This window comes from Physella acuta, unplaced genomic scaffold (genome assembly GCF_028476545.2).
Source record: "Physella acuta isolate Inbredline_101_S28 unplaced genomic scaffold, ASM2847654v3 ptg001464l, whole genome shotgun sequence".
Lineage (NCBI taxonomy): Eukaryota > Metazoa > Mollusca > Gastropoda > Physidae > Physella > Physella acuta.
In genome coordinates this window covers 3,739-29,698 of record NW_026732979.1, presented here as the reverse complement: position 1 = coordinate 29,698, position 25,960 = coordinate 3,739, and the positions used below count along the sequence as shown (strand labels likewise).

At 35.1% G+C, this 25,960-nt stretch overlaps 1 protein-coding gene across 1 annotated transcript; it reads left to right on the top strand.

The window, feature by feature from the left end:
- Positions 1–1,552: 1,552 nt before the first annotated feature.
- LOC131928113 (uncharacterized) lies at positions 1,553–25,960 on the top strand. Its single transcript, XM_059284039.1, has 6 exons — positions 1,553–1,571; positions 17,295–17,522; positions 18,846–18,977; positions 22,839–23,112; positions 23,318–23,461; positions 25,427–25,960. The coding sequence occupies exons 2-6, from the start codon at positions 17,353–17,355 to the stop codon at positions 25,958–25,960; spliced, it is 1,254 nt and encodes a 417-aa protein (XP_059140022.1). The 5' UTR covers positions 1,553–1,571; positions 17,295–17,352.

Sequence of the window (25,960 nt, the reverse complement as noted above, 5' to 3'; positions counted from 1 at the left end):
TGCTTATCTTCACTGTCCTATCATTTAGTAATCCTGAACTACCAAAGACACCTTCATTTTCAGATATAACTTTATCTATTGAAGTAAAACTAGATTCTCTTGCTTTGTTCACTGAAAATATACTCCCCCAGTCTAACTTAAGATCAACTAACCAGTTCCTACCTAGTAATGGTAGTCCATTTCCTTCAACCACAAGAAGAGGAAGTTTAACACTTTGACCATTATAGCTTATATGAACCATACACTCTCCTATCACCGGAACATTGTCACCTGTGTATGTTGTTAGGCACTTGTGACATGGTTGTAGAGGCACTGATCCTCCTGTGACAGCGTCAAAGTCCTTCTTTGTGATGACGGTTAGAGATGCTCCCGTGTCAAGTTGGAAGATGTTGCTCTTACCGTTGATACAAACTAGTACATTGATGGGAGCATGACTTATTGATTTCGCAGAGAACAGGTTGAACTTTGGCTGCGGATCAGTTTGAGCATTTTCACAGGTAGAATGGTTCATTGGTTGGGTTAGGTTGTCTTGGTGACAGTTAACATAGTGCTGCCTTTGGTTGCGGTACTGTCTTGACTGGCTAGATCTAGCAACAGACGAAGACTTTGCAAAGCAGGCCTTGGCAATGTGACCTTGCTTACTGCTCTTATAGCAAGTTGCTGACTTGAACTTGCATCGATGAGATGCATGGGGACCGTTGCATCGATGACATTTTTGACAATTATTACTAGATTTAGATCTAGGATTTGAACTTGCAGGCTGTTTAGCATAACTTGAACTGCTCTGATGGGGTTGGTGTTTGTTGACTAACCTGCTGTCTACTGCATGGATCCCTGAGGGCGCCAGCGATCTGGCTACATCGGATGACTGCTGGAATGAAGTTGCGAGTTGTATTGCTTTTTCCAAAGTTAGATCTGACTCGAGAAGCAACTTTCTTTGAACATCAGGGCTGTTTACACCTGTCACAAACTTTTCACATAGTCTGTCAGACAGCGTGTCCCCGAATTCACAGAATTCACTTAGATGATGTAAAGCAGCAACATATTCTGATATTGATTCGTTTGGTTGACGAGTCCTACCGTCAAATCTGGCTCTACACAGGAACTTGGGTGGTGCGGGCGCATGGTGGTCTGTTAGCAGTTTGCTCAGCTCGTTAAAGCACTTGGTAGCTGGACTAGCTGGTGCGCATAAGTCCTTTAATAGCCTAAATTGTTGAGGCCCTATGACTGTTAACAAAACAGCTCTCTTTTTGGCTTCTATCGTCACGTCGTTAGCTTCAAGGTAAAAGCTTAACCTATCTAGATAATCATGAATGATTTCATCATTCGAATCAAATTCTTTTATTTGGCCATACAGCGCCATTATTCTAGAAATACTTAGCTAATATGCTCTAGCAAACCTCTTTTTTGCGTAGGTGGGTGCTCTTTCTAGTGGATTATTTATCCTTCATCGCCAATGTGATAGATTGGCAAACACTGACGAGGAGCCACATTGGTTAACAGTAGTTTATTCACACCATGAGGAAAGAGAGGGAGAGACGGAAGTCACGAGAGACTTATATACATAACATGTAAGGGACATCACTCAAGATAACAATATAAATATAATACTAATACAGAAGAGTGAGTTCCCTTGACCTCACAATTATCTCAATCTATTACAGACGAAATAGTTCTTTTTAAACAAATTGCATACAGTGCAGGACCCTTAACTATTTATGATAGCCGTTTTGACAAAAACAAACCTGGTTCTTAAGTTACAGTTATCCCACAGTTATCCAAAGTCTAGTATACTACTAAAACTCAAGTTTATTTACATGTTTGAATATATTTTTTTTGTCCGTTTTGTACAGGAGAGAATCTGCACTATGTGTAGAGCTTTACAATACGAAATTAGGTAGAGACATTTTTTTTTTTAAACAGACTGTTAATCACAAATTAATTTAAAGACGTTAATTTATTTATTGATAGATTGGTAGATTAACCACATTAATTACAAAAGTTCAGAACAATGACTTTACTTATAGTGATGTCACATGATTTATTTACTTTTTATAACAAAAATGACGGCTTCTATACAAGATTTTGTTGCCCATTCAAACGTTTAACGCATTATATAGCTAATTCTCTGTCGGCTATAGCTTTAACAATACGTAAGTTTGCTATTTTTATTACGGTCCAACACTAATATCAATTTCCACCAGTCCTTTTCATTTAAGTATACAATAAATTTCTCTAGATCTAGAATCTAAAGATCAGCTGTCGAAGGGAGTTATTTATAGATCTAGAATCTAGGTAATACCAGATTTAATTAGTTAAAAATTAAAAAAAAAAAACATTTTAAAATCAGAATAAATGTTTGAATTTTTTTTATTGAACTAATTAAGTCCTTAAATATTTTATATACATCTTTGCTTTTTAGCTTCACGGGTCATCTTATTCAAGAATACAAGTGATTTATTTATCTCTAGGTTCTAAATCTACGAGAAAACTCGACTTAACCAAACCAGTAGTAGGATCTAGATAACTCTTTCTATCTAGATCTAAATAATAATGAGTTTCTATACTAAACTATTTCAGACCTTCGTTATTTTATATAAATCTTTGTTTGTTTAGCTATGGAATTGGCAAATTTAAGATAAAATTTAATTTGAAATGAAACTAGATTTAGAGCCTATTGCGTAAATCAAGTTTCTTAGGGGTCGTCATTATCGTGACGAGCCTAGATAGCTAAGGTGTTAGTGTAATAGGCTTTGTTGCGGATGGCACGGGTACTAGACACATTAAGTCAATGTTAAATTTTTTTTTCATTTTTTTTTTAGATATGAATGATAAAGATGCCTATCGGAACTTGGCGGGATACATGGCAGGTGAAGTAGAGTTCACCTGTTTCTTTGTCCTCAGCATAAAACGTGGATAGTGTGGTCAGAGCCATGCTCGGCCGAAATCTCTTTTTTAAACAATAAAACATGTTGTCTGAGACTTGGCGGAACACTGGGCAGGTGAAGTAAAGTTGGGTAGGTGTATAGTTCACCTGTGACGTCAACATATGAAGAGATAGTGTGGTCAGTCAGACCCATGCTCAGCCGAAATCGGTGTTTTTAACAGACAAAAACGTCTGAGGTGTGACGTCTTTCTGAATGTGGGGTCTGGTTTTTTGTGACGATAAGTGACAGACGTGATGTTTTTTATGGATACCCCCGAAACCCACAGTTATCCAAGGGATGACGGTTAGTCGAGTATTTATATAAAAATGCTTTTTCTTTATGATTTGCATATATTTAGGCTTGTTTATATTTATAGATAGGCCTATAAATATGTGTCTTTTAAATTAATCAATATAGTTATCGACCTTATATTTTGGTGTTTTGATATATTAAAAAAATAATTAAATAGTTAATTCGAAATGTCACTGATAAGCCTAAGTAGCATAATTTTAATTTGATCGTAGGACTCCAATCTTATCTGGCAACAACGATTTCATTGGATAGGCCTAGACTGACAGTCAAATTTAAAAAGTCCAGATAAGAATTTCTACTAATTATTACATTACTAGATCTAGATCTATATTCATTCATATAGACTATAGATCAAGATTCTAGTTTTACTTTCTAGATCTAGAACTAGATCTAGTGATAATCTATCGTTTTAGGTAAGTAAATCGGCCGAGACTAGATATATGAAAAAAAGGTGACTCCTTAAACTACTTTTAAATTAAAGGCTTAATGAAGTTAAAGTTAAAGGATAGGCACCACGGATAAAAAAATTTGGTAATCTATCGTTTTGGGTACGTAAAATCGCCCGCGGCTATTTATGTACGAAAACGTTACCTCATTGTCAAGGCTTTAATAGATGTATATTGTCATACTTTTGTGTCAAATATTATAGATAAATGAATAATAAGCCTAAATCAATGGCTAAATATATCGATATAGGCCAGAAATTAACTTTAAACAGCAGTGTCTGAGAGCAAGATTTGCTATATAAACAGCAGCCATTTGTAAAATAGAGTGGCTTCCCCCTGAATCTGGCGCTAAAAGCTTATAAAAATAAAACTTAGACAAGATGGCTGCTATAGTAAATGAGCATGGTTGCATCTGTTGGAAACATCGCTAGTCTTCATTTATTACGGAAAAGTTTTAATTCAATTGTTTAAAAACAGGTACAGAAATGAATCAAGGAAACATTTTTGAATTTTTTAAAACATAAATCCTCCTCAAAATGTGAAATAATTATTAAAATTTAAGGAGTCACCTGTTTTTCACATTACAAATCGCGGGCGATTTTACGTACCCAAAACGATAGATTACCAAAAATTTTTTTTATCTAAATCTAGATCTAGTCTAGATCTAGATTTATCTAGATCTAACACATTTCTGGTTGTTTAATAAGTTAATATAATTAATTATAGTTGTTAAACTATAGGCTAAACAAAAATAATATATAGCCATCAATAGTAGTACTGATTGCCATGGAAACCGCGAAAAGGTGTGAAAACTAACACTTAACACCTTTTCAAATCGCTAAGGCTTTGTTCCCACAAGAGATTTTAAAAAGCTGATGAAAGATTTAGATTTCTCAAACCAAACTATACATTTCTACGTTTACTCATTGCGATAGCTTGTGCTCAATTTTTAATACAAATTTTTACGTAAATTTATGTGCAAAAATTAGGGGGTGGTGTTACATAAATATCAATATTTCTTAAAGTATTGTAGTAAACTTAATGTACAAACGTAGTTTTGTAGATGGTATAATGCTGAATGCACATGGAAAGTTTTATTCTTGTATGACAAAGGGTTACAAAGCCTTAGCGATTTGAATGTTGAATTTTGAGTAAAAATGCAAAGTTGAGAAAACGTGAAAAGAAGAGCGGGAAAAGGCACGGTGCGTTTTCTCTTATAGAAAACAGAAAAAAACGTCTTGTTATATGTGGAAGAACCATTTGTCTAATAAAATACGCTTTGATTTATGTTGTAAGTTTTAGACAGATTTTTTCTATGTAAGCAGAAAATATGTATACAACAGTTAATGAATGTATGACTATTAAGTATTACACTTCCTATCCATCGAGCGGTATTCTCAGAACAGCTATCATCAAACCAGATCAAGTTTTGTTTGTTAGCCGGTCTTCTCACTTCAATACAATGTCTTTCCCTACTTAAATTGTAGCTTACACAAGTTTATTGCTTCATGATAATAGCCAACAACACAACACTGGGTACAACACTTGAGGCTAGACACGCCCCTCCATCCCACCCCACCGCTGGATAGTGCGTGAGGAACCGATGAGCCATATATTACCAATGTTCATTCAACCGCGAATAACACATCTGTGTAGAGGGTGTGGGGAAATTGCGAGACGCGAAATGGCGAGGCGGGAAAATGCGAGAAGGGCGCGAAAACGGTTGGTCACGTGACTTTTTTTGTCTCACATTTTACCACAAATTGCAGGTCTACATAGGACCCACAGTCTAATAAAGTGTGTAGATATACTAGTGTGTAGATCTAGCTGTCTTGACTTAAGATTGTTGTAAAAAGAGGAGGTACTAGCTAATCTGCCTTGATGCTTTCCCCTGATAAGCCATAACAAAACATGACATGGAGGTGAGAAATGTTGAGGGGAGAGCAGTGGTACTGCTTTCCCCTTTGTTTTCCTTGCTGGACTCTGAGTACTCTGAGGGCCATAAATTACATAAGAGATGCTATCTCTGGTTGGCTGAGAGCTAAGGACTAATTCCACGTTACCTACAAAGAGATGAAGTTTTATGGAGGGTTAGATACAGGAGGGGGCTGGGTATCTTGGGGGTGAGAAATTGTGAGGGGGTGAGCAGTGGTATTAATGTGTCTGATCACTTACCTACTGCAGGGTTCGTACGCAGTCTGGAAAAAGTCTTGAATTTAGAAAAGTGAATTTAAGACTTAAAAAAGTCTGGAAAATCGCTAGTTTTTGGGCAGGATTTTTTAAAAGTCTGGAATCTAGTTTTAGAAACAAAACTTCGTAGTCCATATTTTCCAACTTAAAAAATTGCTATTTTTAAGTGAATTTACTCCAATTTTTTTCCCGCGCTATAGCGCGGGTTTACACTATGTTGTGACGTTTTTTCGCTGGTTCGCAGAAAACATGCTCGGTTACTACGTCATTGGAAGAAGAGGGGAAGGGAGGGAAGAGATATTTTGTGGCACGACTGACCGTGTGAATGTGTTACAAGTACTTACAATTGTCATTTAATAAAAGAATGATCGCCCTCAGAATTGTTAGGCTCTCGATTTTACCCGCAATTTTTTCCTGGTTTGAGTTTGCATGCAGGCAGTCGTAACAAAAGTTATGGGGGAGATGTGTGAGTGGTAGTTTAGATATAATTTATCAGTCTGTAAGGCGTCATCCATTTATGACTTACAACAATTTTTCGGATTTTAGACCCCCTCCCCACTCCCCCCCCGCCCTCTGTCTACACGCGTTCACTTACTTTGGATTAATATTAACATTTATAAGGCCTCCTGGGGTTCATACCTGTATTTCTGTTTGCTTCAGCTTAACAAAGAGGTACTATTTTTATTTAGGAGTCGTCCATAAATGACGTCACACTCCGGAAAGTCGGGAGGAGGGTTTTATAAAGTGTGACGACACGCTCTTGCAATAATGTTAGGGCAGATATAAATACCATGTTTTATTTACACGCTGTGATGGTTTTTAAAACACCAGCACAGTCGTCTTAATTTTACTTTCTACTCGCAAGATACAAGTTTTATGTTTGTTTTAGAATGTAATCACAAAATCTTCCGACCCCTTCCCCCTCCATGTGTACGTCATAAATGGATGGCCCCTTTAATTTTAATCCACCTTCCATTAAACTGTTTTTGAAATCTTTGCAAATGCTGACGATTAAAGTTAGACTACCCCGCCTCTCCTTGTAACATCGGTCACTTGTGTGAACTCACCGTGACCCCAAGTGCGTAGTTGGTACTGCTTGGTAAGTAGGGGGGGGGGGGTATAAGTCACAGCACAGTTCATGTTATGATGTATAACAGGCATACTGTAATCTAGACTACTATGACCTCACAGTGACCCCTTCACCGTGTCTTGTGTGTGTGAGGGGGGGGGGGGGAGAAGGATACCGGCAATTTTTTTTTTTATTGCAGCTATTACTATAAGCACAAACAGTGAATTATGTTTTTTTTTCCACATTTTTTTTACAAGTAGCCTATATTAGGCTACTTAAGAGCAGACCTAAATTAATACATTACATTATTATTCTTTAAAGTAATTAACACTCCTTATTATGCAATACCATTTTAATGATAGTTTAATTGAAAACATAAGCAATTAGATCAGGAACAGATTACATAAGTCTAATGTTGGAAACAAAATAGTTGCATCATTTTAATCAATTATTTTAATTGTTAAAATTTTAGGTAGGGTGGAGTAGGCAAACTTAGAAAAAATGATTTTCTGTCAATTTGGCTAGAGAAAGTTCACTATGAATATAGCTCAATTGCCTAAAATAAATGTCAAATTAGTATAAGTAATTATAAAGACTACAAATAGTGCATCATTTTAAAAAATTATTCGCTAACACATTATCTGTCTAAAGTCTGGAGTTTTTCCAAAAAAGTCTGGAAAAAGTCTGGAATTTCATTTTCAAAAAGCAGTACGAACCCTGCTACTGGACCATGGGGGTTATAAATTACATATCATACCCCCCAGATTGGCTGAAATCTAAGAATAGTTATCCCTGTTACTTACAAAGAGATTAGAAGTTTTATGGTTGGTTAGAAACAGGTAGAAACTCTGATAAGTATGTGTACTTTTACCATTTTAAAAATTACCTGGCTAACATCAGATGTCTGAAATTTTGCTTTTTAGAAAAGATAAGAATTACTTTTCATGAGTTCTTATTCATAGAAAACGAAAGTATGTCCATTTTTCTACAAAAATCATGGATAGGATTTGTCTTAGTATAAATACTGGTTAATTTTATAATGCGATGACGTAAACGTTTAGACGCGGCATTTTGCAGTGTTAAAAAATGCCAGTTTGCTAGTTTTACCAAAAAAAATAATCTATAAAACACAAAATTAACCTAACGAGAAAATTACAAGAAGTAAAACATGGAAGAGAACGGTTGAGGAAGAGGCGAAAACAGCTGGGCTCACATGGGCACAGATTAGGGGAGCAGCCCAAAACCGAGTCAGCTGGAGATGTGTGGTTGCAGCCCTTTGCTTCCCAGGGGCCACAAAGGAATGATGATGATGATGAAAACTACAAGAAGTAAATACAACGAAAAATGGATGCTCTAGCGTTATCATGACCTACATTTACATTTAAAAACTTGGATTCTGAAAACAACGAATTAAATAGAGAAAATTTTATCGGACGCTGGTAGCGTTGTTAGGGTATTGCAGGCTGGCCTGTCGACCGCTGGGAGCGCTGTTACGGTCTTAAGGAGTTAATTTTCTGTGCAAAGTCATTATTACTGAAAATAAATTCCAAAGTCAGGTTCAGCCTATTATGAGCTAATGGAGAAAAAATTACTAGAACTGTGGCCTGATTTCATAGGTGGATTTCTTAATTATTTTTTCAAGATTTTTCATTTAAACTGCACAGAAGCATGTTAAAACATCTTATAAATGAATTTAGATAGCTAAAATTTAACACTATCAATAAACAATTTTTAAAAATATTAAAAAATAGTATTGTAATATGTATAGGCCTAGCCGATTGTAGGAAAAAAGTCACAGTAAAAAAAAAAACACGTAGAAAATAGTCACAAATATATATTTGCATGGAATGTGTTAATACTTTTATGAATTATATATTCAGGATTAATTAAATGTAATGTGTGAAGGGTGTATAGGCATGGTAATTTTTATAATTCATCTAAAAATATTTAGTATGAAGTATGTAGATTGTAATTATGATGAACATAATATTAATAGCATTTAATAGAATGTTCCAATGTCATCGGTTTTCATCGTGTTTTTTAAAAATACTAACATTAAACTACCATGAAATGGTAAGTTCATCTGACTTGCTGCCCTCAACTCAAAGCAACAATAGTTATGATTAGTTCAACCACCTTTACTGCCCACATTTATCACGCTCATTACATAGCAAAGCATAGGTTCAAAACAGAAAGACAAGGTTCAAAGGCTGTCATTGACACAAAACGTCCACAACACACAATATGTTTGGTCAAGGCCGACTGAGGATAGGGCCGACCAGAGAATAGCCTACGGCAAAATATATGCAAAACACAATGATGTGCCTAAATTTCTTTTATAATTAACTTTCCTACTTCGTATTTAACTAAATACGTAACAAAAGTTGAGATTGTTGTATAAATTATCTTAGAGTGCTTTTTTACTTACTTTTTCATCTGAATTAATATATTTCACAAAGAAAAGCAACTGCAAACATAAACTCATGTATGCTGATTCATCAGCTTAAAAAGCAAACAATGGTGTACTTGATTTCATTCAAAATTTGTACTATAACATTTGCAGGCATATCTGCTATATGCAGATGAATAGTATTATTAGACAAGAGATATTTGTTGGATCTTTACTGCACTGGAACCCCCAACAATTAAGTTATCTTCAACATGCAGGGTTTGATGAGATTTTCTCCTATTTTATGAGGGGTTTTTTTTTTTTTTTTTTTTTTTTTTTTTTTGCTTTGCAATTTCTTACTAATGCAACTTCATATGAAGCTTGCACTAATGCTGTACTGTAAAAAATTCCTATTTGATCAAGTCTCTGGCATTTGCAACTAGTTTAATGCAGACAAAATAAGTAATATCTTTTTTGGTGAGTTTTGAATGACTCGTCTAAAATTAAAGTTTTAGTATAAAGGTTTCATACATTTCGAGACTGAGCACAAGTTTGCGTAGTACGCTTTGTTTCATCTTTATTCCATTCCGGTGATGTGAGTAAAACCGAATTACATGTATGCTTATAAATATTTTTTTTTTCATTTGTGAGGTTTAGTCTACCGGTTGGCGAAAAAATGCTATCAAGTTTTGCCGTTTTCCAATAGCAATAGATGAGTCGCTGGACAGCTGTTTCATCTCTCAACTGCTGGTCTTCAATAGAGGTGTGGATGAAGACATGAACATAACACAAGAGCTGGCTTTCCTACATAGCATATATGGCACTGTTACCGGAGAGGATATATTTAATTACTTAAAAAAACATTTGCAAAAAACTTGGACTGAACTAACCTCAGTTACCTGACTTTCGATGGTCGAAAGTACATGAGTGGCATAAGTAGAGGCTTGGTTGGACAAGCAAATGAGAAAAACATTCTACAGTCAATGTTCCTGCACTGCATTACTCACCAGCAAGCTTTGTGTGCTTAATATGTTGACACTTGCAGTGTACTGAATCTTGTGGTGAAGATGGTGAATTTAATGTCACATGGACTCAAAGACATATTGAAAGATACAAACACAAGATGTACCCTATTACACAGCAGTAAGATGGCTAAGTTGTGTGAAAGTTCTGAAAAGAGTATTTAAGTTAAGAAAGGAAATAGGTTACTTCCTGGAAAGTAAAGGCACCATTAATCATTTAATGTCTGATGAAGAGTGGTATAGAAAATGGCCTCTGCTGCAGACATAACTAGCTAGTCATTTAAATTTTTTGAAATTAAAACTGCAAGAGAGGGGTATCTAGTTTCTGATCTATACACCCACCTAAAGGCCTTCAGTGACTAGACACACTTTCAGCAGTGCAAGGTCTTCATAGCTGAAGCAACAGCTGAGTTCCCCACGTCATTTGCATGCGAGATCATCAAACATCTGCAGTTTCAGTAGTGGTTTTTTGACATGGTTTCAAAGGCAGAAGAAGTGAGACTGTTTCAAAACCCATTTGAAGCAAATGTAGCCAGATGAACTGCAGCCGGAGGTCATTGAATGGCAAGCAAATGACCTCCTTAGAGACAAGTTCAAAAAAGGGCTGATGGGTTTTTGTAAGTTTTTGCCCAAAGAAGACTTTCCAAATATTAAAACATTTCCATCAAAATACATTTCAAATTTTGGAACAAAGCACCTGTGTGAACAAACCTTTTCAAGAATGAAATATGTGAAGAACAATTTGAGAACAAACTTGCACATCAAGTGTGTTGTCGGCCCCCGACAGTATTTATTTCAGACTTTTCTCCTGAGGGGGTCACTTGATATTTGTATATATTTTTATATAAATTATATATTGTTTGGGGGGGGGGGGGGGAGGAGAGGTGCTCCTCCGTCACCCCAAAGAGATGCGTGGAAGAAACTCAGCCCCTCAAACTGATATTTGATAGTTAATGCTGCCCTCGGGCTGAAAAGTTTTGAGACCCCTGATGTAGTAGATCTATCTAGTTTCTAAATCTATATTCAATAATCTGTTCGAGGCTATTTATAGGGTCTATAGATTCTATAGTTTCTCAAAATCTAGTAGTACAGTATTAGTAAGTAATCTTATTCTAATCCATAGGCCAGGTAGCTAGTGCTTAGGTCCTAGATCTGCTACTAGATCTAAATCTAGAGTTACTCTGCCTTTCCTGACTACATGCCTCGTTGCAAACACCATCTAACCTACAGATAAACAATATAATAGTATGGACATAATTACAATCATGAATTAAACAGTATTTTATCCCAGTCCTCTATCCTGTGCTATTCCCAGTTATAACACAAAGCCTTGTCCCGATGTGGAGTCTTTTTTAAAAAAAAAAAAAATTTTCCAAAGCACATATAATATATGTTTATTTAAAAAATGCTATTTTCTTTACTAAATAAATACATTTTTTGGGTGAGGCTGAAAATTTTTCGTATTTTGCCTAGTCACGAACACCTATATTAAACCATAATACATTAATTATCCTAGCATTAACTCCCCTATTCTTTTTTTTTCCATTGCTATAATTTCTATTATTGTTGTCATTTAAAAAAAAAATTACGTACTGAAACACAAAACTCTAAACAAAACCCTATACTAGCCAGTAGGATAAAGCAGGGCCTAGTGGTAATAGGACCCAGTAATTACCCCACCCCCACAAAACCTCCAATAAAATCTACTTCTTAGGTAACAACCACTGCTGTTCCTTGATGATAGAGAAGCAGAGGGTTCTTCTTATGCCATTTATGATTTGGCCCAGTAGGGAGAAAATGAAACATGAATTAATCCCACTGCTCATTCTTCAAAATTTCTCACCTCCATAAAACCATTTTGTGAACTTTTTTTCCAAATAGACATAACTTAGGAAACTTCACTTGGTAATAAACCATATGACTTTTAAAATGTCATTCTTTTTTCAAGGCTTAGAGCATTGGTTGCTGTACATTTAACGCCATTTTGATAACTAGAGTTATAATAGTTTTATTTAGGTGAATTTTTTTCGCTCAGTGATTGTTGATGCCAAAACCAAATGGCAGACACAGTCTGATTTACCATGCTATAAAGTTTTGATCATTCTTAGACTAAACTCATCCAATATCATAATGGTTTTATTTGTTAGATAATAACTACATCTAAATGAATACATTAATTTTGTCCTCTAGCTTACATTTTCAGAAAAATTATAACATTTATTGCTATGCGGCTCTTGTTGCCTTTGGTTCAAGTTAATTAATTCTTTAGAGGGGCACTAAAACCACCCCTGCCTCCACTTATTTTTAACCCACCACAAAACTTGTAATCCTTTTGGAGGTAACAGAGCCAACCAGAGATAGCATCTCTCATGTAATTTATAGCCCTCAGGGTCCAGCAGTGAGGAGATCAAAGAGGGATCATGCCTACCACTGCCCTCCCCTCAACATTCCTCACCTCCTTAAAACCATTGTGTAACCACCATGAAACTTCTAATCCCTTTATAGGTAACATTGATTGCTGCTCTTAGATCACAGCTAACCAGAGATGGCATCTCTTTTGTAATTTATGGCCCCCAAGGTCCAGTGGGGAGAACAAAGCATTGAATGGTCCTGTCAGTGTTTGCCTCCCCATATCTGCAGCTTGTAGTTGTGTGTCCTGTCTACATCTGGAACAATATCTCTGTCCTGATAGGGGACTCGCTCTATCTATGTTAAGCACCATTTGACGGTTACCATCTCCAAAAGACCATCTATAGCTGTTTATATCCTGAGCTTGTGGAGTAAGGGGTCATCCATTTATGATGTCCACAAAAACTTGGGATTTTGGACATTTCTCCCCCCCCCCCCCCCCCCCCCCCCCCCCATTGTGGGCTTCCACAAAAATTTGGTAGACCTCAATATATGCTGCAAAATTACTAATTCATTTACATGCAATGTGTACATTAACTAATAATGTAATATAGGGATTTGATATTTTCGGTAACATCTAATACTAGGCCTAATTTGGAGTTAAACTTTTCCAAGATGTTCGTAAGTCTACAGCGTGTTAACTTACCATGTGAATGTGCTAAGATTTTCTAAAATTGTTCTTTATTGAAAGAGTGATCGAATATGGACGCTGGGTACTCTGCCTCTCAATTTTCAAAGGCTTTTTTAACCCACTATTTGTCATAAGGAGTCAGAGATTGCAGGCGGTCATATTTTATTTTTAATTGAAGATTCTGTAGACTGAACTTTTTACTGTCATTTGTGGCTGTCTGGCTATCAAAGACTATATGGGTTCAGGTAAATCTGGCTAATCAATATGACCTTTAACTCAACTTTACGCTGCATGTGTTTCCATTACAAACCGTCTCTCCCCCTTTTTTGTTGTCGCGCTGATCGTTAGCCCTACTCACCTGACCAAGCGAGCACATAATACATGCGCTGTTATTTAAATATCTAATTGTAACTGATGTAATGTGGTTGTTTTGAGTTTTTTACTTGAAAAAAAAAAGACTAGATCTACATAATCTTAGGCTTTGACACAAAATAATGATGTAGGCCTGCTATGATTTTGTTGCAATTGTTTGATATGTTTAAAAATGAACTCGAAATACCATTAATTGTTTTAGAAAAATGCTGTGGTCACTGCCCCATCCCCTCCATTTGTTAAAAAAAAAACATCCCTTTTTTCTTCAGGCGGGTGGTAAACAGAGATACATTACTGATACGTTTACCACGATAACTGCTGATTTAATGTATAATCTAAATTTTCTATGCATTTTTTACTTTCTCGTATATACGAAGTATAGAGAAAGTCTTGTAATCGTGCAAAAAAAAAAATCGAGATTTTTACAAATCTCGACGTTTTACACCTCACTGATACGGAGAAACATAATTTTGCAATCTTGTCCGTATGTCTGTCTGTCTGTCTCTCTGTCCGTGTGTAAACACGATAACTTGAGTACCGTTACAGTTAGGTTGATGAAATTTCATATATAAGTATTTTATCAAAATCGTAGATCCGTATCAACTTTTGAGCGATTTCCGATAACCGGAAGTGGTACTTTTCCTACTTTGAAATTTTCAAAAGTCTATAACTTGAGTACTATTTCAGATAGATAAATGAAATTTCACATGTAAGTAAAAGATCTAATTCTCTACCTTCTGTTAAATTTTGAGTAATTTCTGTTGACCGGAATTAGTACTTTACGCTACTTCTGATTTCTCAAAAAACTAATGTAAATTTTAAAAGTACCAATAATATTGCGCACTATTATGCGCTTTTTTTTGGCGTTCACTTGGTGTGCAATTAATTTGTCTACGAGATTTTATTCTATTTTTAAAACTTTAAGTATTTAAAATGGATTAAAAATCATGTCTATAGCCCGAGTTCCCATCCCCTGTTATTTTATATAAGAATATTCGAGAAAGTTTAGGGAGATCACTCCCGGTTTATTAAATTATCAAATTTAAATATATTTTGGTTTAATTCCACTTGTGGACGTCCACATTCCAGATTTTTTTTTCGGGGGAACCCCCCCCCCCCCCCCCATGGACATCATAAATGGTTGACCCCTAAAGATATTATGGTCCTGCATTCTCCTAATATGGGTCTGTCAGGGTGAGCCTGATAATTGGGCGAATTCCAGTTTTGCTTCATAGTCTAGCTTTATTTGTTCTAGGCCTACTCTAACTTATTCTTCAACCTGCATTATGATATGATCCTTGCTACATCTAGTTTTGTTTGCCTCTCAGCCTGTAATCTAGCTCTATCTAGATATGCAGCCTGAGCTTAGCCTTCTACTTCTAATTTAGAAGCTTCCCATTCTACAAGCATCCACAAAATCTTCCGACACCCCCCCCCCCCCCCCCCCAATGTGTCCTTCATAAATGGATGATCCATTTATTTTTAATCCACCTTTCCACCTTCCATTAAATCTTTGCAAATACTGACGATTAAAGCTAGACTACCCCGCCCATCCTTGTAACTACGGTCACAGTGAACCCAAGTACGTAGATGGTACTCTTTGGTAAGGAGGGGGTATAAGTCACATCACAGTTCATGTTATGACGTATTAAACAGGTATACTGAAGCCTAGACTGCTATGACCTCACAGTGAGCCCTTCACTGTGTCTTGTGTGTGGGATTGGGGGGGGGGGGGGGAGGATACCTGCAATTTTTTTTATTGCAGACCTGTTTCTCAGCTATAAGTTATACTATAGGCTACTTAGCAAGAACAGACCTAAATTAATCCATTAGATTATTATTCTTTAAAGTAATTAACTCTCACTATTTTGCAATACCAGTTTAATAATAGTTTAATCGAAAACATAAGCAATTAGATAATGAACAGATTACATAAGTCTAATGTTGGAAACAAAACAGTTGCATCATTTTAACCAATTATTTTAATTATTAAAATTTTAGGTAGGGTGGAGTAGGCAAACTTAGAAAAGTGATTTTCTGTCAATTTGGCTAGAGAATGTTCAATCTATAATATAAGTGGGCTGTGGTGTGTCAGTCCTTCCTTCCTTCCTTCATCGCTATAGCTTTTGGAACCATAAAAGTAAACAATGCAACATGCAGTGCTTTCCAGTGCATCGCAGTGTCTTATTATAAAAAATAATCAGACTAACTCACACACAATACACAGCAACCAGTCTCTACACAAAAATGTCACTATCACTCTATACAAGTCACATCATCCATTTGTTCAACATACTTGCCCACTAACCTATGTTGAGGACATGCATCATAACATTCAGTATCACTGCTCTCCCCTCAACATTTCTCACCTCCATGTATTATATAGCACACATAGCTTATCAGGAGAAAGCATCAAGGCAGATTAGTTAGAACCACCCCTTTTTACATCTAAGACTCTGAACAGCTACAATCTAGGTATACTAATGTGCCTAATATAAACTGTTAGTCTGTAGACCCTATGCAGACCTACAATTGTATAAATTGTGGACTAGATCCAACGGGGCCTAGTTATAGCTGGCATCATCTAAAGTTAAAATGTGTGTACACAGCATTAACTATTTTGGGGTTAGAAATTAATGATTCTTATTGTGGAGGTATTCTAAACTAGGAGATAATACTTAATGCCCCATGGCCCGTTTACATTTGCCCCAAATGGTGATTTTGGGGGTATGGCTATAGATGCTAAATTAAACCAAAATGTGAGCTGCAATCATAGGAGCGACAACATTTAGAATTGGCATATTTACACATTTAAATATTGAAAAGATAGATTCTAAAAAAAAGCATGCATATTAATCACAGGTCCTAATACTAGCAAATCAATAGAACTATATAACAAAATACCACAACAAAGTACTTACAAACCTACACGGTATACATTTTAATACACTATATGTAAATGTGTATCTATAGACCAAACTTAATGCCGGGTCTAATAGCCGTTCTATGTAATATTCAGTAAGCTATAAAATATGTATGCATACAGCCTTTTTTCTCTATAACAATTCCATTCTCAAGGCATTTTTTTTTCAACTACATAACAGACAAAAAAATTGACAAGTTTGGAAAACAAACACACATAGGCAAATTTCATAAACTGTTCACATGTAAACATGTACACTGCACGTGACCTAAAACAATTTGTAGATCTAATAAGATTTTGGAATAACACTGTTTTTGAACTGAATTGTGTTTTTAGAGTAAGAACAAAGTGGCTTGACATTGTTACTTAATAATGTTGCTACATTTTTTTTACCATTACACTTAACTTTAATGGATAAGCAAGGCAATGGCACTAGTAACTTGAAAAAGATTGAAAATGCAGATAGAACAGCCTGGTTCTGGGAAAGCAATGTTATGGTTTTTATAACTGATCATGTAGGCCTATATACTATATATGTTTAATAAATAGATCTAAAGAGTATTTTGACTGATATTCTTAATTTTAAAAATTTCTTTTGTTTAAGTGGATACTGAATTAAAGTTTATCAAGAAAAATCGTGAGAAACACTACAGCTTTAAAAGATGTCAAACCTTGATTGGATAGATTCATTTCCCAAGACATGCAGGTCATTGCTTTCTGTACACAAGATTTGCCAGAGTGTGTTAGAAAACATGTTGAAGGAGGTGAATGCTGATTTTAAATGGCTAGAGGAAATAGTTCAAGTGGCTCATAATATGTTTTCAGTTAAAAGGTATGTTGGCCAAATGAAAAAAGGTTATAGTATTTGTAAAGAGTCTTTTGTCAAGAGTGTACATTGTTATCTGTATATATTAAAATGAAAGTATGTAAGGTGTCTTTGTCCCTTTATGGAATTGCTACACCTTTCATCAGATTGCCATACAATCTATTGTAGCTGGGCTATTCTACTGTAGCTCGTGGGAAGGTTTCTGTCAAAAAAAAATTTAATTTGGAAAGGGTGGTGCTCTGTGAGCACTATAACGCCTATGTTAGCTTAAAAGAGTAGGTTATATCTAAACGTTTAAAAATACACAATTGGTAACACACGATGAAATCCTCCTAAAATATTGTTGGCGTGCAGCAACATGCAGGAAAGGTAAGCTAGTTTTTTTTTAAAAATGTTTTGAACCTATAGAAGAGCAAACAAGTTCCTAGAAAAAATACATCTGACAGAGCTTTTTAAATACATTGAAAATTGTGAAAACTTGTTTTCTGAAGTAACTATCAGTATCATTTGCTAAAAATGTGTTAGAAGTTTTATTTTAGGAACAATCAAGGCTTTTATTTATAAAGTAAGTTTGAAAAAAAATGTTTGTAGCATTTCAAAGGTTATCATTATATTTATAAAGGTTTTAATAAAACTTTTATTTTATGCTTTTTTGGCTTCAGCAATTATGACTTTAAAAATTGAAATAATTAGCTATTAGGCCTATATTTTAATAAACATTTGTATTTTTTGTTGTCTTTGTATGTCTTTGCTGTCTTTGATATCTCTTGTTAAGTGAATTCACTGGTGATGGTAGAGCCCAGGTAGTTAAATACCTGCACAACTGAGCATGCGATTTGTGATGCTGATTTCAGGAGTTTGAGAAATATCCTGTGCAAGATTATTTTTTTGTCAAACTTAACTATCAGCTACAACTTTCGACTTCTTTATACCTGCTTGTGTGGGGTGAGCGCAGCATCATTCGCAAAAAGAAGCTCACAAAGAACACATCTTGTTTTAGATATAAGATATTCCTGCACTAAATCAACATTGTGACTCAAGATACACTTGTTTCTCCAGCATATTGCCTTCTTAGGATCACTTGTGCTTAGGCCTTACTAATAATACTTAGCAATGAGATGCCTCAGAACAGCCTTTCTATGTTAGATTGTTACCTCATTGGCATCCTTTAGGTCTTGGGGACCATTTTGAAAACTGAAAAGCACACATACTTTTAAACCTTTTTAGTATTTCTTAAAATGCATTATTCAATCTTGAAAGCATCCATTAACTCTTTTGATTCGATATCAATGTACCATGGGCAAGTAATAACTTTTTTTTTTGTTTCAGTATGGTTTTAATTCCAATGCCTAAAACACCTTGTCAAAAACGCAGACAGAAAAGGGTTAAAAACAAAGTTGAAGAAAAATATGCTAATTTCCAACCATCATCTGATTTACAGGAAGAAAATGGATTAAAAAGGTGATCATAGCCATAGTATTTCTGTAATATTGCATTAGTTTACATATCAGCATACATACATCATGGCATGAAACATTTCTATATGAGATAATCTGTGATGTCACTTTATTTTTCTCCGAACCTAGCAATTTAAAAAAAATGTACTTTGGATCAAATTCAAAGGGAGTGCACATGCATTTTTTTATAGGCCTAGCACTAGTTCAATCTAAAATTTATTTACTTTTTAGTAAGGCTTCTGCTTGTCTTGCTTTCTTAATATCTGTCTACACAGCACAGTGAATATCAGCTCACATCCAATTCATTAAAAAAATCACTCTGACTGCTGGCTCGAGATACATCACTTTAAATCTTGATGAATAATTACTATTCCAAGAATAACTTTAAAATAACAGACTTCCAATGTCACTGTTTCACTTCTTTACAGTAGAGTCTTAGTATCTAGCCTATGTCATTTGGGGATGGCTAATAGTTAATGGCTTGTAAACTTGCTGTGGCTTTATGAATAAACTACAATATGTTATTGAAAAGGTGTTCATGCACGAGCATCCACTATTTTTCATAATTTCATAAAGCTAGTCAGAAATTGCAAGCTGTGCTGGAAAAAAAATTATTTGATAGGTGGGTGGGGCTGTAAACTGAACTTTTGATGCCATTTATAGTGTGGCTGTCTAGAAATTAATGACGATTTGGGAGTGCATAAAATTCTATTTATCGTGATGTCATTTATGTACAACTGCTTGGCTGTGCAATACATACATAACTTAAATGTCATGGTTCTTTATAGGATTATATGGTTACATGATAGGGCGTATATCTAATAGTCTTTAAATTTCAAACTTAATTCACAATTGCAAATAGTATGTTGCGTTTTAGCAACATTCTGAGTTACAGTACAGGGTCAACTTATAAGCCTAAGCATTTATTATACTATGCTTACACAACCATTTTAACCAAGCATAATATTTTCTAAAGCCCCTCGGACATTATGAAATACTAATAATCATAAAAACCTTTTTAAAATTGTCATTCCATGTTTCCATAAAATATAAAATACGAGCCGACCCGCGGCGTATCATACGCCGCTATTTAGTTCTTTTATTTTCTACTTTTCAGTAATTCATAATTTGTGAATTCGACAGTACCAATGCTGCCACTTAATATATTTGCTTTAAAACACTATCAGTAGCTCAATAAGGACGATACCCCCTCCTTTCCCCAACTCCTTTTGCTTTAAAACACTAAACCCCCCCCCCCCCCTTTCCCTAACCCCCCCCCCCCCCCCCCCGTGAACGCAGCCTCTTCTTAGTTACCTCCTGTAAGTTTAAAATCGTTTCAAACTAAATTATCTGCCCCTAATAGCCGTCTCTAAACCCGGCTCTACGATTTGTAAACATTTAATTTAGCGTGACCACAACTCACCAGACCATGTGGGTGTGGGGTGGGTGTGGTAGTGATAGAGAGATAGAGAGGGGACTGTAAGGAGGCGCTTGCAGCTTGTTTTCTAACGTCTCCCAGAAGAGAATTATATATATAGATAAAAATATATGTGGTTTTTTTCTAATGATGTATCATTTTTAAAGTATCCAAATAATATAAGAATCAAAAATGAACGTAAATTTTTAAAACTCGTAATTCATTGGGGTTATTTTCCTTTAATCTATGTAATTTAATTTGTTATTGTGCCATTTTAAAAACATAAATAAATAATATGTAATAATGTATTACTTCTCAAAATGTAAAAACAAAGTTCAGATTTAAAGTGGTATAAAGTTTTTAGACATATACATGTTATGGAAACTTATAGTTCTGAACCAATTGATATTTGAAATATTTTTGAGTGATGGACAGACGAAATAAGACTTAATATATAGTACTTGGCTTGTCATCCAGGTTCTGCACTGGCTTTTTTTAAAAAAACTTTTGTGTAAAAGACTGAGACTTGAGTATTTATTTAGCCCCATATACCTGCTGTGCTTGGGTCTTTGGAATAAATTAAATTTCCCATTGAACGTCCATATGCAAATATCGATGTTTGAGAAGATATATTTAACGCTAAACCTAATTTTAAACATAACTCTAATCACAACCCACCACAAACATAAAAAAATACATAATAAAACAGTCACCAATACCCACAAACATTAATTAACATAAACCCTCTCCCCTACCACAATTATATGCCTAAAAACCACAAATGCAAACAAACCCTAACCCTCACCACAAACATAAATACAAACACAAAATAAACATAAACCGACCTTCACTTCACTCTCAAACAATAATGTAAAACATAAATATAAACCCTCTGCACTCCTCGTACTTATACGCATTAAAAACAGCCACACAAACACAGCTTAAACGAAATCACACACATTAAGCAGCCCTTACCTCAAACTAAAATAAATATAAACCCTCTTCACTTCTCGCACTTCAGTGTCTAAAACAACAACCACATAAACAAACAAAACCCTAACCATTAACACAAACACTAATTTAAGTTTGTTCTAATGAAATTTTAATTTTTAAACCACGTAAATATAAGTACAAGTAATTTATACTATTTTTTTAGATAAAATTGTAATTTTTGTGAAGGATAATTAATTTAGGTTGATTTTATTCTTTCCACTTTACATTAATTAAAACTTTAAGTTGTAAATAAGCATGGCGCCAAAAGGCATCTGAGAATGCATCTGTTAGATTCGATTTATTGAACGATTATAGCATGATAAGACAATGCCCTAACCTTCTCCAGCAACACAGATACTACACTAAAACTCACTAGTATTCTCATGTCAACCATATGAAAGGTGTAGTTATGCATAAAAATCACTGCCCACAGACACACATTCATACTTTCAACTATCCATATAGATACACGTAAAGTTCCCTTTTCAAACCTGACGGTCAATAGGTCAAGTGAAGTAGAGTTCACTTGTTTCTGTGACCTCTGCATATGAAAGGATAGTGTGGTCAGCACTATGCCCAGCCGCCTTTACTTTCACTAACATGAGTTAGGTACCCATCAGAGTTGGGTGGACTCAGGGACGGTCTACTGACTTGAAACCGGATTCAAACTGGAGACTTACGAGTTAGCAGTCCAGCTCTTTACCACTAGACCACTCCTTCCCCAATATAGATACTGGTTAGTTAATAATTGACCTGAGGGGGGGGGGGGGGGTCACGTTGCCACATTTATGCAGACATTCACATTAAGGAGGGGTATGGCTTATGTTAAGTGGATGTGTGTTGGAGGGGTTAAATTCCAATTTAATACCCAGTTTTTTCCATTAAGTTTTATGTATAAATTGTGGTATGCATACATTTTAAAAAAATTATTTTACTTGTGGCTAACCATTTTAATAATAAACGTAATATTAAAACTAAGGTTTGACTGCTGTTTGTTTTTGCCATAATTTTAAAAAACTGCCTGAACACAGAAACTTTTGGCACTAGATCCCCAGAAGGCTTAAACGAGCAGATATTTTCATCTGACCACTTCCCTGTGCACCACGCCCCCAACCCCCTACCACTGTACCTGTAATTGTCTTTAGTTTGTGAGGATACTAACACTACTGTTTAATTACTTACTATTTGTAAATGGTGTAATAACTCATTATAATAAGATATCTATAAATTGCTTTTCTTTAAAAGGCTTAGGATAAAGTTAATGCTATATGAACAGAAAACTCACAAGCACAAAGTTCAAATATTTTTAAACTATTGTTTTAATTAAGTTAAAGTTTATTTTTTACCGGGATTTGAGGGTACTCAGAATAGTCAGGAACTCCTTAGATTTTTGAAATAACATACACTAAATACATATACATTGAAATATATAAACTAAAACAAAATTTTCTTTAGATGTGAAAATTACGGAGAGCCCATTCGTCCAGTTCGTAAATGTAGAACTAATGCAAAACATGAGCATGTTTTTGATGGTGTTCCACAAAGAACTTCACATTTGGACTCAGCTGTTTTGAAGTGCACTGCACCTAACAAGAATCACCTTGACAACAAAGAAAATCTTTGTGTGGATCTTTTTGGATGTTCCAGTTTAAAGAATGAAATGCACATAACTTCCAACAATGGTGAAGCATTTAACAGCTCATTTGTATTGGGCAAGAAATCACCTCAAGTAAGTCAAAAAAAATTTAAAAAATGATCCTCCACTAAAAAATTTTCTAGTTTTAATACTAGTCTTATTAATGGAATATATTAAAATCATCGTCTAATAAAACAATATGAGAGTTCAAGTTATTGAACAGTGGCTATTAAAAAAATAATGGGGGGAGTGGTTAATAAAGTGTGAGGTTATTTAAACATCTGACATTTTTTAACAGAAATCTGAAACTGACTGCAAATCTTTAAAAGAGTGGACAGATAATGTTTCTCCAGAAAAATCATCCCGTGGTTTAAATAATAATGATTCCTCACATCCAACAAGTGACATATATGATAAACATTTAAGAGTTGACACAACCGAAGTAAGTACAACTTTCTTGGGTAAACCTATTCTTAGCACAAGAGATTTTTCAGAGAAGGTACAGCCTATGCACTTGTACTATGTATAGTACTAGTGTTTCCTGCAAGTCAAGAATACTGATGGTAGATGGAAATAATACTGTTACTTAACTTATTTTTACATTGTTCCATACATTCAAAGTCCATGAAGTTTTTTTTTATTCTTTACTATACTCGGGGTATTATTGACCTGTTTTCTTTTTTAAATGTCTGCACTTAAGCATGTTATTTGAGCTAGCATAATGGTCCTTTGTAAGTGCCTCATCTATCCAATCTACCTTCTGGGCTTAATAAAGCATTTTTATTTGACTTACATATGGTGTTATGTAAGAACGTTAAGGCTCAGATTGTTGTGATTGCCTTCATAATGCACAGTTATGTACATAATTCATATATATTGTAATTAATCTTATCAAGCAAATTCTACAAGGATAGTAAAAGTGGCTGGGCATCCCTTCAACTGCCTAAGTCAAGAAACAGGTTCTAAAGGGGAACCATTTATCTTAAAAAGAGGAAACTGTTTCTAATTAAATTGAAACTATTAATCTACTTAGCGTGTTGTTTCATAATAAGATAATAGTTGTATTGGGGGGAGGTGGGGATTTAAAATTGAATGCCTTTTAAAAATTTTGGTGGCATCTTGCAGGCCAGCTAGATTATCCACAAATTGACTAACCTTTTCCAGTGATAATTTGAGTGCATCAAGGCTGCATGCTTTTGCCAATGATCTTGTTGATTTTCACTCACTGGATCATGAAAAGAACAACCTGGCTACAGCTATCATTCAGTGGAGCCTCAGTAAACAGTTCGAGGACCTACATTTTGCAGATGGCATCAGCCTGCTCTCACATTGACAATAGTATGTACAGTCCAAGCTAAGCAATCTCAGCAAAGAAGCGCTCAACAAGCCTAAAGATCAATTGTAACAAAAACAGGTGATGAGAATTAACAATAAACAGGAGCTCTCGCTTAGAATACAAGAAATGACTATTTCTGAGGTGGATTGTTTCACATATATTAGAAGTGTAGTTAACAAGGATGGGGGAACAGATGAGAACATCTCAACTGCATCAGCAAGGCCAGGTATGTATTCAACACCCTCCCTCACAACCTGGGTGTCGAAAGCATGGTTTACACTTACCAAAATATGACTGTTTAACTGCAATGTGAAATCTGTTCTCATATGATTCTGAAACGTGACTTGATAAAACTACCAATGTTGATCTGTGGAGAATGGTTTACACTTACCAAAATATGACTGTTTAACTGCAATGTGAAATCTGTTCTCATATGATTCTGAAACGTGACTTGATAAAACTACCAATGTTGATCTGTGGAGAAAAACTGGGCAATACCCCATTGGCACAGAAATACAAAAGCGCAAATGAGGATGGGATGAACACAACTTGCATTAACCAACTTGCAACATCTCCAGACAGGCACTAGGTTTGAATCTTGAAAGAAAGAAGAAAGTAGGTACGCCAAAATGAACTTAAAAAGGTCAGCCGAAGCAGTCAGAATGTTGTGGACCCAACTTGTAGGCATCCCTCCTGAACTAAGTACATTGAAGAGGTGTGGCTGCATCCCAAGTTCCACAAGGGGTCCACAGGAATTATGATGATGCCTTTAATGATGCCATTCAAAGTACCAAACACTATAAAATGTTTTGGTTGACTTAAAAGCTTTAAATAACACTCACTTTGAATTTTTTAATCAATTCCCCCCTATCCATCATAGTTTTTTTGTTACAAAAATGGGTCATGTGTTTAAAATTTTCTATTAATAATGAAAAATCAACAGTTATGAAAAATTTTCTGTGAATTCAGCTATTTTTAGTACTGTACTTGAAATTGAATGAGTTAAACTAGTTTGTTATATTTCAACTCTTAATTACATCTCTGCAAAATGATTTTTTTTTTTTTTTTTAGAAATTGAAATCTGAACTCCAAGATGAAAGTTTGTGTAGCCACAAACTGCCTAATATACTTGACGAAACACAAATAATCGTAAATGAAGTTTTTGAACTTTGTGGTGATCATAAGCCTGCTATGCTGAAGGAGTATGAAATAGTTAAAGTTAAAACCACTCCTGTCACTGCTGCACTGGTTAATAAGAATATTACTCAACAAGTTACTAAAAATGAATACTCAGCTAGTAGCAGTATTTCTATTGATGGAAATGTTAATACAGGTACTGGAAAAAAGAAAAGCAATGAGTATCAAGACACAGTTTATGCAGAGGAAATAATTTCATTTAATGATTTAAAGGAAGTTTCAAATAGTACAGTATCTCTGGCAGAGTTAGCTGTTTCTTCTGAAACATTTTGCAAAACAAAAACGCAACTTTCAAAAGAAAGAAATTCTTTAGATAAACAAGGTCCAAGTACTCGAACTAGAACGAAACAATCTCTCAAGCCAAAAGAAGACCCTGGTACTGTCCATGTGCAAAACAACCATCGGTAG

Excerpts from the sequence above, each read along its gene's own strand:
- LOC131928113 (XM_059284039.1), top strand. The coding sequence starts at position 17,353 with ATGTCAAACCTTGATTGGATAGATTCATTTCCCAAGACATGCAGGTCA. Across the intron at positions 23,113-23,317 it reads TGGGCAAGAAATCACCTCAA|AAATCTGAAACTGACTGCAA; the intron begins GTAAGTCAAAAA and ends ATTTTTTAACAG. Across the intron at positions 23,462-25,426 it reads TAAGAGTTGACACAACCGAA|AAATTGAAATCTGAACTCCA; the intron begins GTAAGTACAACT and ends TTTTTTTTTTAG.